Here is a 13,077-nt window from a genome sequence, read left to right on the forward strand (position 1 = left end):
GTGAGAACCTAGCGCTTGTGGGTTTTGTGTGTAAAAGTGACCCATTTACAGCAAAAAGCTGAAATGTATGTTGGGGGGCAGGGCAAATCCTAAGAAATGTGCTTACAGTAAAACAAACAGGCTGTTCAGACCTGTGTTTGAGTACAAAAGAGTTGACTTATCCTCTTGAACTGAGTGGGTTTAACCCCCACCCCCCCTCACTGAATAGCCAGGGTGACTGCGATTACTTACCCTTGCTGCCATAGGGTTAAATTTGATGGGGGTGGGTGGGGGTGGATGGTGAGTTCTGATTAATATGAAATGAAATAAAACCTCAGGAATTCGCAGATGCCATTGGACAGTTTCAATATAACTGCTGGAGTTGGCAGAACTCAATTGGACAGTTTCAATATGACCCCAGGAGTTGGTGGAACACTATTGGACAGATTAAATATGGCCCTGGACTTGGTTGAATGCTCTGGGTTGTTCTTTCTAGAAAACACCCCCACCCCAAACTTTAAGCATGAAAGAAACGTGTTTAAAAAAAACAACCCCAAGCCCCAAGACATTCATTGATCTCTGCAAAGGGCCCCCCGCTTGGAAATGGGGACTGTTCAATACTCTAAGAAGGCCCCACAGAAACATTTATTTTAACTTACAGAAAAAAAGAAAAAAGAAAAAAAAGCCCTGTTGTGCAGACAGCTTGGTCCCCCCACCCCAGATCACCACAGGGGGTGCTGCGGGAGGGGTGCCTAAAGTCTTCAAGGATCTATTAGTTCAGAGCTGTGGGGATTAAATTAACCTGCTAGCTACTCTGCTGAAGTCTGTTTGAACAATGGGCTAAGATGGTAAGGGGTGTTATTGAACAGTATAGAGAGGCAAACTTGCTTTGGTGTGTTTCTAAAGCTGCTGATTTGTGTGTGAGAGGGGTCTGGGCAAGGCATAGGTGTAGGGTTTTAAAAGTACTTGGTTTGTTTCAAACCAACAGGGGTTTTTTCCTGTGCAAAATGTGGTTTAAAATGGATTTTAAAAGCAGTTTGGTTTTTATTCTGCAAAATGAGATGCATTTTAAAAAAATGTTTTTGAGGTTTTTGTTGTTGTTTGTTTGTTTGTTGTTTTTTGGTTTATGTTTTAAGTGGTAGAAATAAACTCAAAACCGGTGTTTGTCGTACAGCCTGAACTGGATGATTTGTTTTAAAGCTGTGACTTTTTAAACAGAAAACTCCCCTAATGAATATTTAGTTTTGAAGTTTACAAGACGGTTTCCTGTGTTTTATAATAATGCTGTTTGCTCCACAGTACGGTGGAAACATGAGAGATCCTTAGAGCAGAGGGAAAACAAGCTCAGAAGAAAAGGGAACGAGACAGCTGAAAGGGAAAATTCACCAGCATCAGTGACTGATGATGGATGGATGAAGCCCAGTAAATATATTTTGCTTATTGGTTGGGCTGTTCTGTGAGGTTTTGTATTTGAAGTGAATACATAGGTGTCGGTGAGAAAGATGGTAAAGTTCAGTTTTGTAAAATGGTTGCCCCCACCCCCCATAGGCCTGGGCAACTTTTCTGACAATGCTTAGTCCGCGCTACAAGGACACCTCCTCCAGAACCACCAAAGAGCCAGGAATCTGCTTGGAGACCTTTAACAACGCAAAACAGCACAAGAGTGCAGATGAAGCACCCAGGCAGTCCAAACCTCATATCTGTCAAACCCAAGGGCAAAACAAGACTGTGGTAAACAACAACCACAACTCCAGTTCCTCAGCGGCCACTACCACCGCAAACCCTGAGTAAACACCCACATTCACAAACCCGGAGCATGCGTTCGAGGGACACTGAACGTGCGCAGAACCACACACATTCACAAACCCAGAGCATGCGCTCGAGGGGCTCTGAACGTGCGCAGAACCACACACATTCACAAACCCGGAGAATGCGCTCGAGGGGCTCTGAACGTGCGCAGAACCACACACATTCACAAACCCGGAGCATGCGCTCTAGGGGTTGTGAATAAAACACCAAGGACTGACAAACCATTCTCCCAAAACCATAAGCTCGTCACCGCTCCCCTATATTCTAGTATTTGGGAACAGTTTGATGGTTCATTCAGAAAACTGATGGACGCTGTGTCCCCGGGGTGGGACGGGCTAAAAGAACGACATTCTAAAGAGAGTTCGGAAAAATCTGATGCTTCGCTCAGAACACTGGTGACCTCTGTATCCTCAGGGGGCCTAACGACCGACCACAACGCACTTACTGGATGCTGAAACGAGTCTGTTCTTCAAAGAACCGACTGAGCCGAATACTAAAAGGCTAAACCTTACAGCGCCGAGCTTCAAAGGTGCCTAATGTAGGTGAAGCCGAGCGATGCGGAGAAAGTGAAAATCAGTCTGTTTCTACCAGAACAGGGACTGAATGTAACTGCAACCCCCCAGACACACCAAAGAGCTCAGAGTCTGTTGCTCAGCAGGTGCTGGATAACGCGAAGAAGCGTTGTAAGAAAAATGCATTCGTACTGCTTAAGAAGCTGGGCCAGGCTACAAATCTCTCTTCATGGAACGATAAAGGGGCTTTTGTGTACAAAGGCTCTGTGGTTAATGGTTCTAACATGCTCGACTTAGTCCGGGCCGTGACCCAGACGCTCTCTGTTCCTAGGAGACATGGACCTTAAAGACGGTATGTGTTTATGAATGTCATGGCGGAACGGAACGTACCACCTTCCGTCATGGGCACTGCGGCCAAGAGAGCTCTATGGAACGTCTCACAACCTCGACCGTCACTTAATCCAGAGGTGACAGTAAGCCGGTACGGGCCAGTACGGAGTACCAGCCAGAGCCAGTACGCCGTGCCAGACCACACCGGCTTCCTCGGCGGGGATTTAAAGGGCTCAGAGCTCCGGCAGCTGTAGGGAGCCCAGAGCCCTTTAAATTCCCCTCGCATCTCCAGCAGCTGGGTTGGGGCTGGGATTTAAAGGGCTCAGAGCTCCCGCGGCTGCAGGGAGACCAGAGTCCTTTAAATTCCCTCCGCAGCTCCAGGAGCCGGATTCGGGTGTGGATTTGAAGGGCCCGTTGCTCCCACTGCTGCAGGGAGACAGAGCATTGCCAGGCTGGGGCTGGGAATTAAAGGGCTCAGAACTCCGGCAGCTGTAGGGAGCCCAGAGCCCTTTAAATTCCCCTCGCATCTCCAGCAGCTGGGTTGGGGCTGGGATTTAAAGGGCTCGGATCTCCGGCAGCTCTAGGGAGCTTTAAATTCCCCTCCTTTAAATTCCCCTCGCATCTCCAGCAGCTGGGTTAGGGCTGGGATGTAAAGGGCTCGGAGCTCCCGTGGTTGCAGGGAGACCAGAGTCCTTTAAATTCCCCCCGCAGCTCCAGGAGCCAGGCTGGGGCTGGGATTTAAAGGGCTCACAGCAGCAGGGCCGCCCAGAGGATTCCAGGGGCCCGGGGTCTTCGGCAGTGGGGTGCAGCCAGGTCTTCGGCGGTAATTCGGCGGCGGAGGGCCCCCGCCGCGGGTCTTCGGGGCACTTCGGCGGCGGGTCTCGGAACGGAAGGGCCCCCCGCCGCCGAATTACCGCCAAAGACCTGGCTGCATTTCGGCGGCGGGTCCCACTTCGGCAGTAATTCGCCAGTGGGGGGTCCTTCAGCTCCGGGGCAGGGAGCACCGAGCTTTTTAATTCCCAGCCCCAGCCCGTTTGCCGGAGCTGCGGTGGGAGGGGAGGAGGGATTTAAAGGGCTCTGGGCTTCCCGCAGCTGCGGGAGCTCCGAGCCCTTTAAATCCTGGACCCAGCCCAGCTGCCAGAGCTGCGGGGGAAAATTAAAGGGCTCTGGGCTCCCTGCAGCTGCTGGAGCTCTGAGCCGTTCAAATCCCTGCCGAGGAATCCGGTGCGGTCCGGCACGGCATATTGACTCTTCCTGGTACGCCGTACTGGACTGTAATGGCTTATTTTCATCTCTGCTTCAGAGATCCCATGACTGCAGGGAGCCCAGAGCCCTTTAAATACCCCTCGCAGCTCCGGCAGCTGGGCTGGGGCCAGGATTTAAAGGGCTCGGGGATCCCGCGGCTGCGGGAAGCCCAGAGACCTTTAAATACCTCCCGCAGCTCCGGAAGCCAGGCTGGGGCTGGGAATTAAAGGGCTCGGGGATCCCGCGGCTACAGGGAGCACAGAGCCCTTTAAATTCCCCCACAGCTCTGGCAGCCGGGTTCGGATGTGGATTTAAAGGGCCCGGAGCTCCCACGGCTGCAGGGAGCCAGAGCATTTCCGGGCTGGGGCCGGGATTTGAAGGGCCCGGAGCTCCTGCCGCTGCGGGGAGCACCGAGCTTTTTAATTCCCAGCCCCAGCCTGGCTGCCGGAGCTGCGATGGGAGGGGAGGAGGGATTTAAAGGGCTCTGGGCTCCCCGCAGCCGCCGGAGCTCTGAGCCCTTTAAATCCCCGCTGAGGAAGCTGGTGCGGTCCGGCACAGCGTACTGGCTCTTGCCGCTACGCTGTACTGGCCCGTACCGGCTTACTTTCATCTCTGGCTCAGAACTCCTACGGCTGCGGGGAGCCCAGAGCCCTTTAAATTCCCCCCGCAGCTCCAGGAGCTGGGCTTGGGCCGGGAATTAAAGGGCTCAGAGCTCCAGCGCTTGCTGGGAACCCAGAGCCCATTAAATCTCCCCCCTGCAGCTCCAGCAGCTGGGCTGGGGCCGGGATTTAATGGGCTCACAGCAGGGGTGAAAGTAACTTCCAGGATTTACTGGTACTACTGTAATCCTAAGGGGGCATGGCTTAAACCGGAAGAGGTGGGGCTTCAAGATTTAAAGGTCCTGGAGCATCGGCTGCGTCTGGGAGCCCCAGGGCCTTTAAATCAACCCTGGGCTCAGGGGCAAATGAAAGGGCCCAGGGCTCAGGCCGCAGTAGAGCCCTGAGCCCTTTAAATTCCCCCCGCAGCTCCGGCAGCCAGATTCGGGTGTGGATTTAAAGGGCCCGGAGCTCCCATGACTGCAGGGAGCACCGAGCCCTTTCAATCTGGCCCCAGCCCGGCTGCCAGAGCTGCGGGGGAAAATTAAAGAGCTCTCGGCTCCCTGCAGCCACCAGAGCTCTGAGCCGTTCAAATCCCTGCTGAGGAAGCCGGTGCGGTCCGGCACGGCATATTGGCTCTTCCTGGTACACCGTACTGGACTGTAATGGCTTATTTTCATCTCTGCTTCAGAGATCCCATGGCTGCGGGGAGCCCAGAGCCCTTTAAATACCCCCTGCAGCTCCGGAAGCCAGGCTGGGGCTGGGAATTAAAGGGCTCAGAGCTCCCGCGGCTACAGGGAGCCCAGAGCCCTTTAAATTCCCCCTCAGCTCTGGCAGCCGGGTTCAGGTGTGGATTTAAAGGGCCTGGAGCTCCCACGGCTGCAGGGAGACAGAGCATTGCCAGGCTGGGGCTGGGAATTAAAGGGCTCAGAGCTCCGGCAGTTGCTGGGAATCCAAAGCCCATTAAATCTCTCCCTCCCCCCCCCCGCAGCTCCAGGATTTAATGGGCTCAGCACTCCCCATTGCTGCGTAGATCCCAGAGCCCTTTAATTCCCCTCAACACAGCTCCAGCACCCAGGCTGGGGCAGGGAATTAAAGGGCTGAGAGCTCTCCGCAGCGGCAGGAGCTCCGGGCCCTTTAAATCCTGGCTCCAGCCGGGTAAGGCTCAGGCTCCCCACAGCCATGGGAGCTCCGGGCCCATTAAATCCACGCTCGAACCCGGCTGCCAGAGCTGCGGGGGGAATTTAAAGGCCCTGGGGCTCCCAGCCACAGCCAATGCTCCAGGATCTTTAAATCTTGAGAGGCCCCGCCCCCTCGGGTTGAGGCCACACCCCCTCAGGACTCCGGCAGTACCGGTAAGTCCTGGAAGTTACTTTCACCCCTGACTTAATCATTCCTTTACCTGTGTTCACCTTGTGCGCCGGTGACTCCCCCGAGCCGCAGTCGCATTCCACCTCTAAGGGGGTGAAGAAAGAGAGGCCACCATGCTCATTGGGGTGCTCGTTGGGTTTTCTGTTCGGGTTCCGGCGTATCCATCAACGGCTGGGCCAAAGGGCTCCCCTCGGTCGCTCCCTCCTCCTCCTCGGCACTGTCGCTGATGTAGCGCTTACTCCACAGATGGTCAAAGACCCTCGGGGCGAAGACAGAGTCTGAAGTTCTCACGGGGGTGGTGAAGGAGTCCAGGTTTCCTCTCCGCAGCCTTCCCACGATTTCTAAACCATGTGTCCTTGGCGAGAGATGGCCTCGTCCGTCCGGCGCTGGGACTTATGAGGTGATGGTGCTGCACCCTGATTGGCAGAGGGCCCTGCGAGGAGTTCTTAGTGGGGTCAAACAGCCCACTCCCGGAGGGGTCACCCTGCCCCAGAACTCGCCCTGATTGGTCAGGATCCCCTCTGGGGGTGGTCCTGTCAGGACAAAACCGATCCTAATTGGTTGAGGGCAGTGAGAGGAGTTCTTAGAGGGGTCACAAGACACACGTCGGGATAGGTCACCCACCCACCCCAGAGCTCGCCCTGATTGGTCAAATCTCCTCTTGGGGTGGTCCTTCCAGGAGGAAACCCATCCTGATTGGTAGAGGGTGGTGGGAGGAGTTCTTAGAGGGGTCACATGACACACCTGGCTTCCAGTCATGTGGCCGCCTTGACCACGAAGTAATACCCCCATGGGGCAGGACTTCTGGAGACAGGTGGGAGGGACTAAGGGGTCATGGGGTGGGGTTAGGATTTGATTAATGGTGGGGCCTGTCTACTGCTGCTGGGTGTTGAGTGTTTGCAGGCAGAACGGGAGCCAGTGTCCATGTCCAGGCCGGAGGTCGAAGCCGGGTGGTCAGAAATACGAGGCAATGTCCATATCCATACAAAGATCGAAGCCATGCAGTCAAAATTGAAGGGGTTGGAGAAGATCAGGAGGAGGAGGTGGTGGCAGGGCTGCAGCGGGTGGGTGGAGGGCCTGGAGCGAGGCTAGAGAAAGGCAAGGAGAATACTGAGCCGGGGTTCAGAACCCAAATCTGGAGCCAAGAAGGGTCACGGCAAAGTCATAGCCAGAGACCGGAGTCAAGAGTCCAGCCAGAGTCAACAGCGAGAAACCGGAGGGCAGGGCAGGGCGGGGCAGGGCAGGGGGTACATGCGGGCGGGAATGAGGATGACTTACTGGAGCCCTAGAGACCCCTCATCGGGGGACTCCCTTCCTAGCAATACCAGAAGGACAGCGGGGTGACAAAGATGTCTCTGAGCCTGGGCTCCAAGCCAAGGGGAGCTCCCATCCAGGCTGTGTGCCAGGACCCCGTCCCCCTCCCTGTTCATTTCACACGCACAGACCCCCTGGCCGGAGGGGAGAATAAAGGGCAGAAGCGAAGGTGCCCCTGGGGGAAAGGCTTTAGGCCGGGACCCAGTCCACTTCCCAGATCTACACCCAGGATTGTGTGACCAGGCCCACAGCCCTTCCTCTGCGTCTCAGTTCCCACCTGCCAGACGGGGAGGCTCCTCCCCTGCCCCAGGATGTTCGGGGGGAGTTTCATTCCTGGCTGGGAAGGGCTCAGATACCAGGTGGGTGGATTGGGCCCCGGGTGGGGGATGGTCGGACATTCGCTGCGTCCAGGGTGACAGAGGCCATGGGAGGGTCTGAGCAGTGACGACGGGGGAGGGGCCCCATGTCAGGCCACCCCTCCCAGACTGCAATGGCTATTGAGCACAACCCCTGGCTCTGCGGATGCTCTCACTTCTGGGCCAGCCCCACAGCCTGATTCTTCCCAACCAGTATCTGGCCTGGCCCCAGCCCCAGGGGTCGGGTGGGGCAGGGTGTCCAGAGCGAGGTGCTCGGCCTTGGTTTCTCTCAGTGCTGCGGGGGGCTCTATGGCCGCTCCTCCCAGCCCTTCCCCCCAGGCACAGTGAGACAGAGCAGTACCTGCAGCAGGGGGTCCGAGCTGGTCATGCGAGGGGGGGGGTCTTCAGTGCTGCCCCACGGAGCACAGCCCCTGCAGGGCGTCGGGCACCTGGCCCAAGACCCTGATGTTAAACAGCTGGATCTTTATGTAGGCTGCGATGTCCTCCTGTTGCAAGGGAACAAGGATCAATCAGAGACTCCGACACCCATGAGAACGAAGGGTATTAACGGCACCGGGAGCCAGCCATATTTCCTCCCCATGTCTGAGGGACGGATTCCGCCCCCCAACCCCCGAGACAAAATCTTCTCTCTTCTCTAGTGACTTCCATCCCCTCTCCCGCCATTGTGGAATGAACTCCTGCCCCCACTCCTCTCAGTCCCCCCGCGAGAACTGTTCTACCTCCCAACCCAGCGGGAATCCAGCTCCGCTCCCCAGAGTCCCCTCAGCCAACCTCGCCCCCTCCAGCCGGGGGCTGGGAGGCTTTGGGCAGTAGTGCCGGGGGGTGAGAGGAAGTGGACACCTTTCCCCAAGGGATCCCCATGTCCTTAACGTGATGCCATGGCCAGTGGCTCTGGTGAATGGGGCACTTATGCAGCCTCTGCTGACTGACTCCTCCAGTTCTCCCAGAGCAGGTGGGGGCTGGGATAACACGATACCAGAGCTCTAGGAACCGGCCTGAGGCCCCGAGGGGGAGGAAAGGCTCACAGAGGTGGCTAGGGGAGTTGGCAGCCCCTAGCATGAGCAATGGCAGTGTGTCGTGCTGATGTGACGCCTGTTAGGAAATAGCCTTGCTGGGGAGCTGGGTCTGCCCTGCTTTGAGCTGCTCAGGGGAGAAGCTGGCACCGACCAATGGCACCTGTCTGGGGTCACCCTCTCCTTGCTCCCTGGTCAGCGCATGGGGATGGGATGGGAGTGATTTTCAATGGCCTGGAGGTGAAAGGCCCTAGGGGTCTCTCCCCAGGTGACCCCTCTTTGGTTACCTCGTCCTCTAGCAGCTGGCCGGCTTCCCCCAGGAAGGAATACGTCAGCACCAGGCCAGCCTGGCTGACGCGGAGGAGGGGGTGGTGAATGGCCAGCAGCCCCGCCTCGAGGAAAGATCTTTTCTGCTCCTCTGTAAACAGCTCGCCAAAGGCCTAAAACCAAAAGAACCAGAGCCCTTACAATGGCCCAGAACCAGGCTCCAAATCCCTCGAGTGTCTCACAAGGTGGAGAAGAGTCCTGGGGCAGCCAACCTTTGGGGTCCCATGGACCAGGAACCCCCATCAGTAGGAGGCTGCAGGCACTGAGGCCTCAAAAAGCTCTTTCTGGAGCAGGATTCACCGCAGGTGCCATGAGATGCTGGGAATGTGTCTGCGCGCTCTGGAACCCAGCTCACACAGACAGCCCAGGACCCCTGCTGCTCCCAGCAGCGATAGCTGCTGCAGCTCACCCGCTAGAGGTTCGCGGTCTTTTAGATCTGCTTCATTCCCACACCTCACCCCACGGACATTCCCAGGAGCCTCACATACTCTGTGGAAATAAGGAGCAGGCTCTTGCCCTGTGTCCATGACACACTCACTGCAGCGGGAGACAGCTCCACACCTGAGCTGCTGCAATGCACCGGCCGAGAGTCCTTACCTCTCCCACCCTGGCCAGGTTTCTATACCCCAGGCGCTCGGGGTCATGGAGCCCATCCCGGCACCACAAGTCTGGGGCCTCGCTGGTGTTGAGCCCTGGGGGAGAAAGACACACCCATTGGGGAGGTTTGGCCTTCTGCTTTCAGTGCCTGTTTCCTTCTGGGTGCACACTGGCCAGGCTCCTCCTGGCATCCGCAGCCCAATGGAATCGCAGGGTCCATGCCAGGCGGGTTAGTACCAGAAGGGGGATTTGTTTCAGCCATCACCGTAATCATGTGACCCTTACGGTCATGGGGTGTCTAATACTGAGAACCCCCCACACCCACTGAAGTCAAGATCTGGCCCTGGCTACCCGACTGGTGACACACCCTACAAGCTTTGTGTCCGTCCCCTGTGGTGCCTGCTCCTGCCCCTGCCCTCATGATGGGCTCTTTCCCTCCATGTGTCTCAATAGCTCCGTTCCTGTCCCCTCACGAGCTGGCTGCCCCGTACGGGGGTGGGCTGATTTCCCTGGGCTGGGGGACAGAGCCAAGCTCGGAGATAAAGCAGCCAATTTCCTTGGCACTTTCACACTCATCTCCCTAATTCAGAGAGAGGGGGAGAGAAAGAGTCACCATCTAAGCTGGGGTCGGTCTCAGAGGAGGGGGCTTCTTTCTGTAGGGTCCCACTGCCCAGCAGAGGGAGTCTCGAAGGAGGGGCCTTGTTTCTATTGGGATTCCTCTTCCCCGCTACAGCGGGTCTAAGCAGAGAGGCCTTAGTTCTGGAGGCGTCCCAATGGCCAGCTGGAGCTAGTCTCCCAGAGACTCGTTTCCATGGGGTCCCATTGCCCAGCTGGGTTTCTTACCCCTCTTCCGGAGCAGGAGCCAGTAAAGCCAGTATATCCCAGCCCTGGCTTGCTGACTGATATCACTGGCTGGGTGGGATATCCAGAGACCCAGCTGCAGAACGAATTCGCCTGCCTTGGAGAAGGCGGAGGAGGTCTGGTGGAAGGAGGAGGAGAGGAGAATCCATCACCATTCTCCCTTCAGCTCCCCAGCACCCCTGGACCTGAGCTCTGCTCCCACCCCTCTGTAGGAGGCGCTGGGGGAGAGGAGCGAGAGCCCTCTTCCTCTCTGCCCCCAAGGGAGCTCAGAGCAAAGGGAGCAGGGCAAGGGCCCTCGCTGAGCACTCGCTGCCTCGCGGCTCCAGAATAACAAGGGCCCTGAGGCCAGGCACGACCCTGCCACCGAGCGGCCTATGGAACGCAGTCCCTTACGGACCCGGGGGACCAATTAGCCAGGGGATGAGGAACTTGACTCTGCAGGACGCTGGGGTCAGAGGTCACTTACGTCAAATCCAGGCAGGGAGATGGCACTCTGGAGCAGGGCCGCGCTGGTCTGGACGGCCCTGGCTCTCTCCTGGGGGTTGTTTGCCAGGAGAGAGCGATGGACGTGCTGCAGGAGAAGGAGGCAGGGGAGGGTCAGCGGGCAGGCGTACATGCTTTACAAACCAGCCTCTCCCCCTCCCCAAGGGGCTGAGACTTTGTGCTCAGGGTGGAGTAGCCGAGCCCTGGTGGCAGAGCTTGAAAAGGGGGTTCAGTCTCTCAGGCCCCAGCCAGGCCTGGTGCTCACTGTTAGTGCTTAATGCAACCGTGCAGAGCTCTGGCTGACAGTCCCAGCTCCTTCCCCCTGCACTGGCAGCTCTGGGAACGTGTGGCCGGCTGGGTCCAAGCTGGGAGGACACAATGGAAACGTGGCTCTTCTAGTCTCTCCTTTGCTGCCCTCCCACAGGGCTCAGGGGCAATTCCACCCCAGACCGTCCATTCTACTCACCTCCAGGAGGTGCTGCAGCTTCTCCATGGTGGGGGTCTCTGTTAGCTGGCCCCTGAGGATGGTGTCCAGGCTCCGCGAATAGCGGTTGTGCAGAGCCTGCAAGAAGAGGGAGCACCCGTCAGTCATGGGACATGGGGCTACATCAGTCAGAGGACAATGAGGAGGATTCTCCAGGAGCCCTGGCAAGACTCAAGAGGCACATCCTGGCCTCTCCCATTCACATCACTCCAGGGACACTTCGCAAGAGTTCATGGCCGGATGCCTGCTGCCTCGTCAATCCTTGCTCTTCGCAGTTCTCTGTGCAGGGCCTGGTACCCAGCAGAGTATGGACCAGCCAAACTGCAATGGGTGGGAGGTAGGATCCCCGGGAGAGTCCAGGCAGGAGATCAGAGAATGAGGAGAGGAGGGAAGGCTGGGATCAGCCACGGAGGGGTAACGCAATCCCCTCTGAACCCCTGATCCATGAACAGCACGTCAGGATCAAGGCACATGCCCTGAACCCCACACCCAAACCAGCTCCAGGGCTCAGGACCTCCATGGGGTTGGACAGGGAAAGCCGCCGCCACCCTGCGCAGACAGGGGTTGGAACTTGGACAGTGTCTGCGAGGACCTTGGCCTGTGTGGGACAAATGTCCCCACTTTGGGGTGCCAGATAACAGAGGAGATGTGTCCCCCCATTGGGGGTGAGGGATTCTCTGGTGCAAGACCCCCTGCCTGGGTGGGGATGGAACAAGGAGCAGGACAGACTGGGTGGCAGCGCAGCTGGGGGATTTTTGTACCTCAGCTCTGCCCTGCAGGTGCTGCTGGATCACCAGGACGATGTCTTCCTCAGGGCAGAAATCCTGCTCCTCCTGCTCCTCCTCCTCCTCTTCCTCCTCCTCTTCCTCCTCCTCAGGCCACGACACCTGGGCACTGGGGGTGTCTGCACCAGGGAGGGAAGGAGAAAGTTTAATCCCTTCTGCTGCTGGGGGGATGCAGTGGACAGAGAAGGCTCCATGTTTCCCCTTTCTCTGTAAGGAGCCCCATGGCGGCGAGGGCCCCACCCTGCCCCTCCCAGAGACGCCCTCAGCCCCATCAGCCTCAGGGCCCCGTGGCAGTCAGCCCTCCCCCCAACATGATCAGGGGAGGCTGGAGCTCCCCGACTCCACCCAGCATCCGCTGCTATGGGGCGTGGCTGTGCCACCCCCACTGGTGTCAGTGGGGCTCACGTGGGTCAGTGCCGGCGCCTTGGCGAGCCCATGGGCACAGGGTGTTACTGGTCCCCCACCGCCCCAGTCCTCCTCCCTTTCCCCTGGGTCTCTCCTCACCTCCAAAGAGGGAGCCTAGCAACACGGGGCTGCCAGACCCCATGGAGGAGCTGCTGGCCCCACAGGAGAATGCGGAGCTGCTGGTGTCGGTCGCGCCGCAGTCCCTGAACTCCTGCTCTGGGCTGGCAGGAGGCTCCTCTATGGCCAGGGTGGGGCTGGCAGGAGGCTCCTTCATGGCCAGGGTGGGGCTGGCAGGAGGCTCCTCCGTTGCTAGGGTGGGGCTTGCAGGAGGCTCTTCTGGGGCCAGGGTGGGGCTGGCAGGAGGCTCCTCCGTTGCTAGGGTGGGGCTTGCAGGAGGCTCTTCTGGGGCCAGGGTGGTGCTGGCAGGAGGCTCCTCTGGGGCCAGGGTGGTGCTGGCGGGAGGCTCCTCCGGAGGCAGGGTGGTGCTGGCGGGAGGCTCCTCCGGGGCCAGGGTGGGGCTGGCGGGAGGCTCCTCCGGAGGCAGGATGGTGCTGGCGGGAGGCTCCTCCGGGGCCAGGCTGGGGCCGGC

General features: G+C 58.1%; 1 protein-coding gene across 1 annotated transcript; it reads right to left on the reverse strand.

The window, feature by feature from the left end:
• Positions 1 to 6,559: 6,559 nt before the first annotated feature.
• On the reverse strand, positions 6,560 to 13,011 carry LOC123370045. The gene is made up of 9 exons (XM_045016225.1): positions 12,588 to 13,011; positions 12,060 to 12,202; positions 11,281 to 11,376; positions 10,798 to 10,902; positions 10,314 to 10,449; positions 9,471 to 9,565; positions 8,834 to 8,986; positions 7,874 to 8,018; positions 6,560 to 6,930 (listed from the first exon to the last, which is right to left on the reverse strand). Exons 1-8 carry the CDS (start codon positions 12,760 to 12,762, stop codon positions 7,917 to 7,919), a joined length of 1,005 nt encoding a protein of 334 aa, XP_044872160.1. The 5' UTR covers positions 12,763 to 13,011; the 3' UTR covers positions 6,560 to 6,930; positions 7,874 to 7,916.
• Between the last annotated feature and the right edge of the window lie 66 nt (positions 13,012 to 13,077).

Source organism: Mauremys mutica, chromosome 4 (genome assembly GCF_020497125.1).
Source record: "Mauremys mutica isolate MM-2020 ecotype Southern chromosome 4, ASM2049712v1, whole genome shotgun sequence".
Taxonomy (NCBI): domain Eukaryota; kingdom Metazoa; phylum Chordata; order Testudines; family Geoemydidae; genus Mauremys; species Mauremys mutica.

Bases quoted from the DNA above. Each gene is read 5' to 3' on its own strand.
- LOC123370045 (XM_045016225.1), bottom strand. From the start codon at position 12,762: ATGAAGGAGCCTCCTGCCAGCCCCACCCTGGCCATAGAGGAGCCTCCT. The intron at 10,903-11,280 runs GTGAGTAGAATG...CTTCTCCTGCAG, and splicing joins AGCTGCAGCACCTCCTGGAG to CACGTCCATCGCTCTCTCCT. The intron at 8,019-8,833 runs GTAACCAAAGAG...CCCTTGCAACAG, and splicing joins GCCAGCTGCTAGAGGACGAG to GAGGACATCGCAGCCTACAT.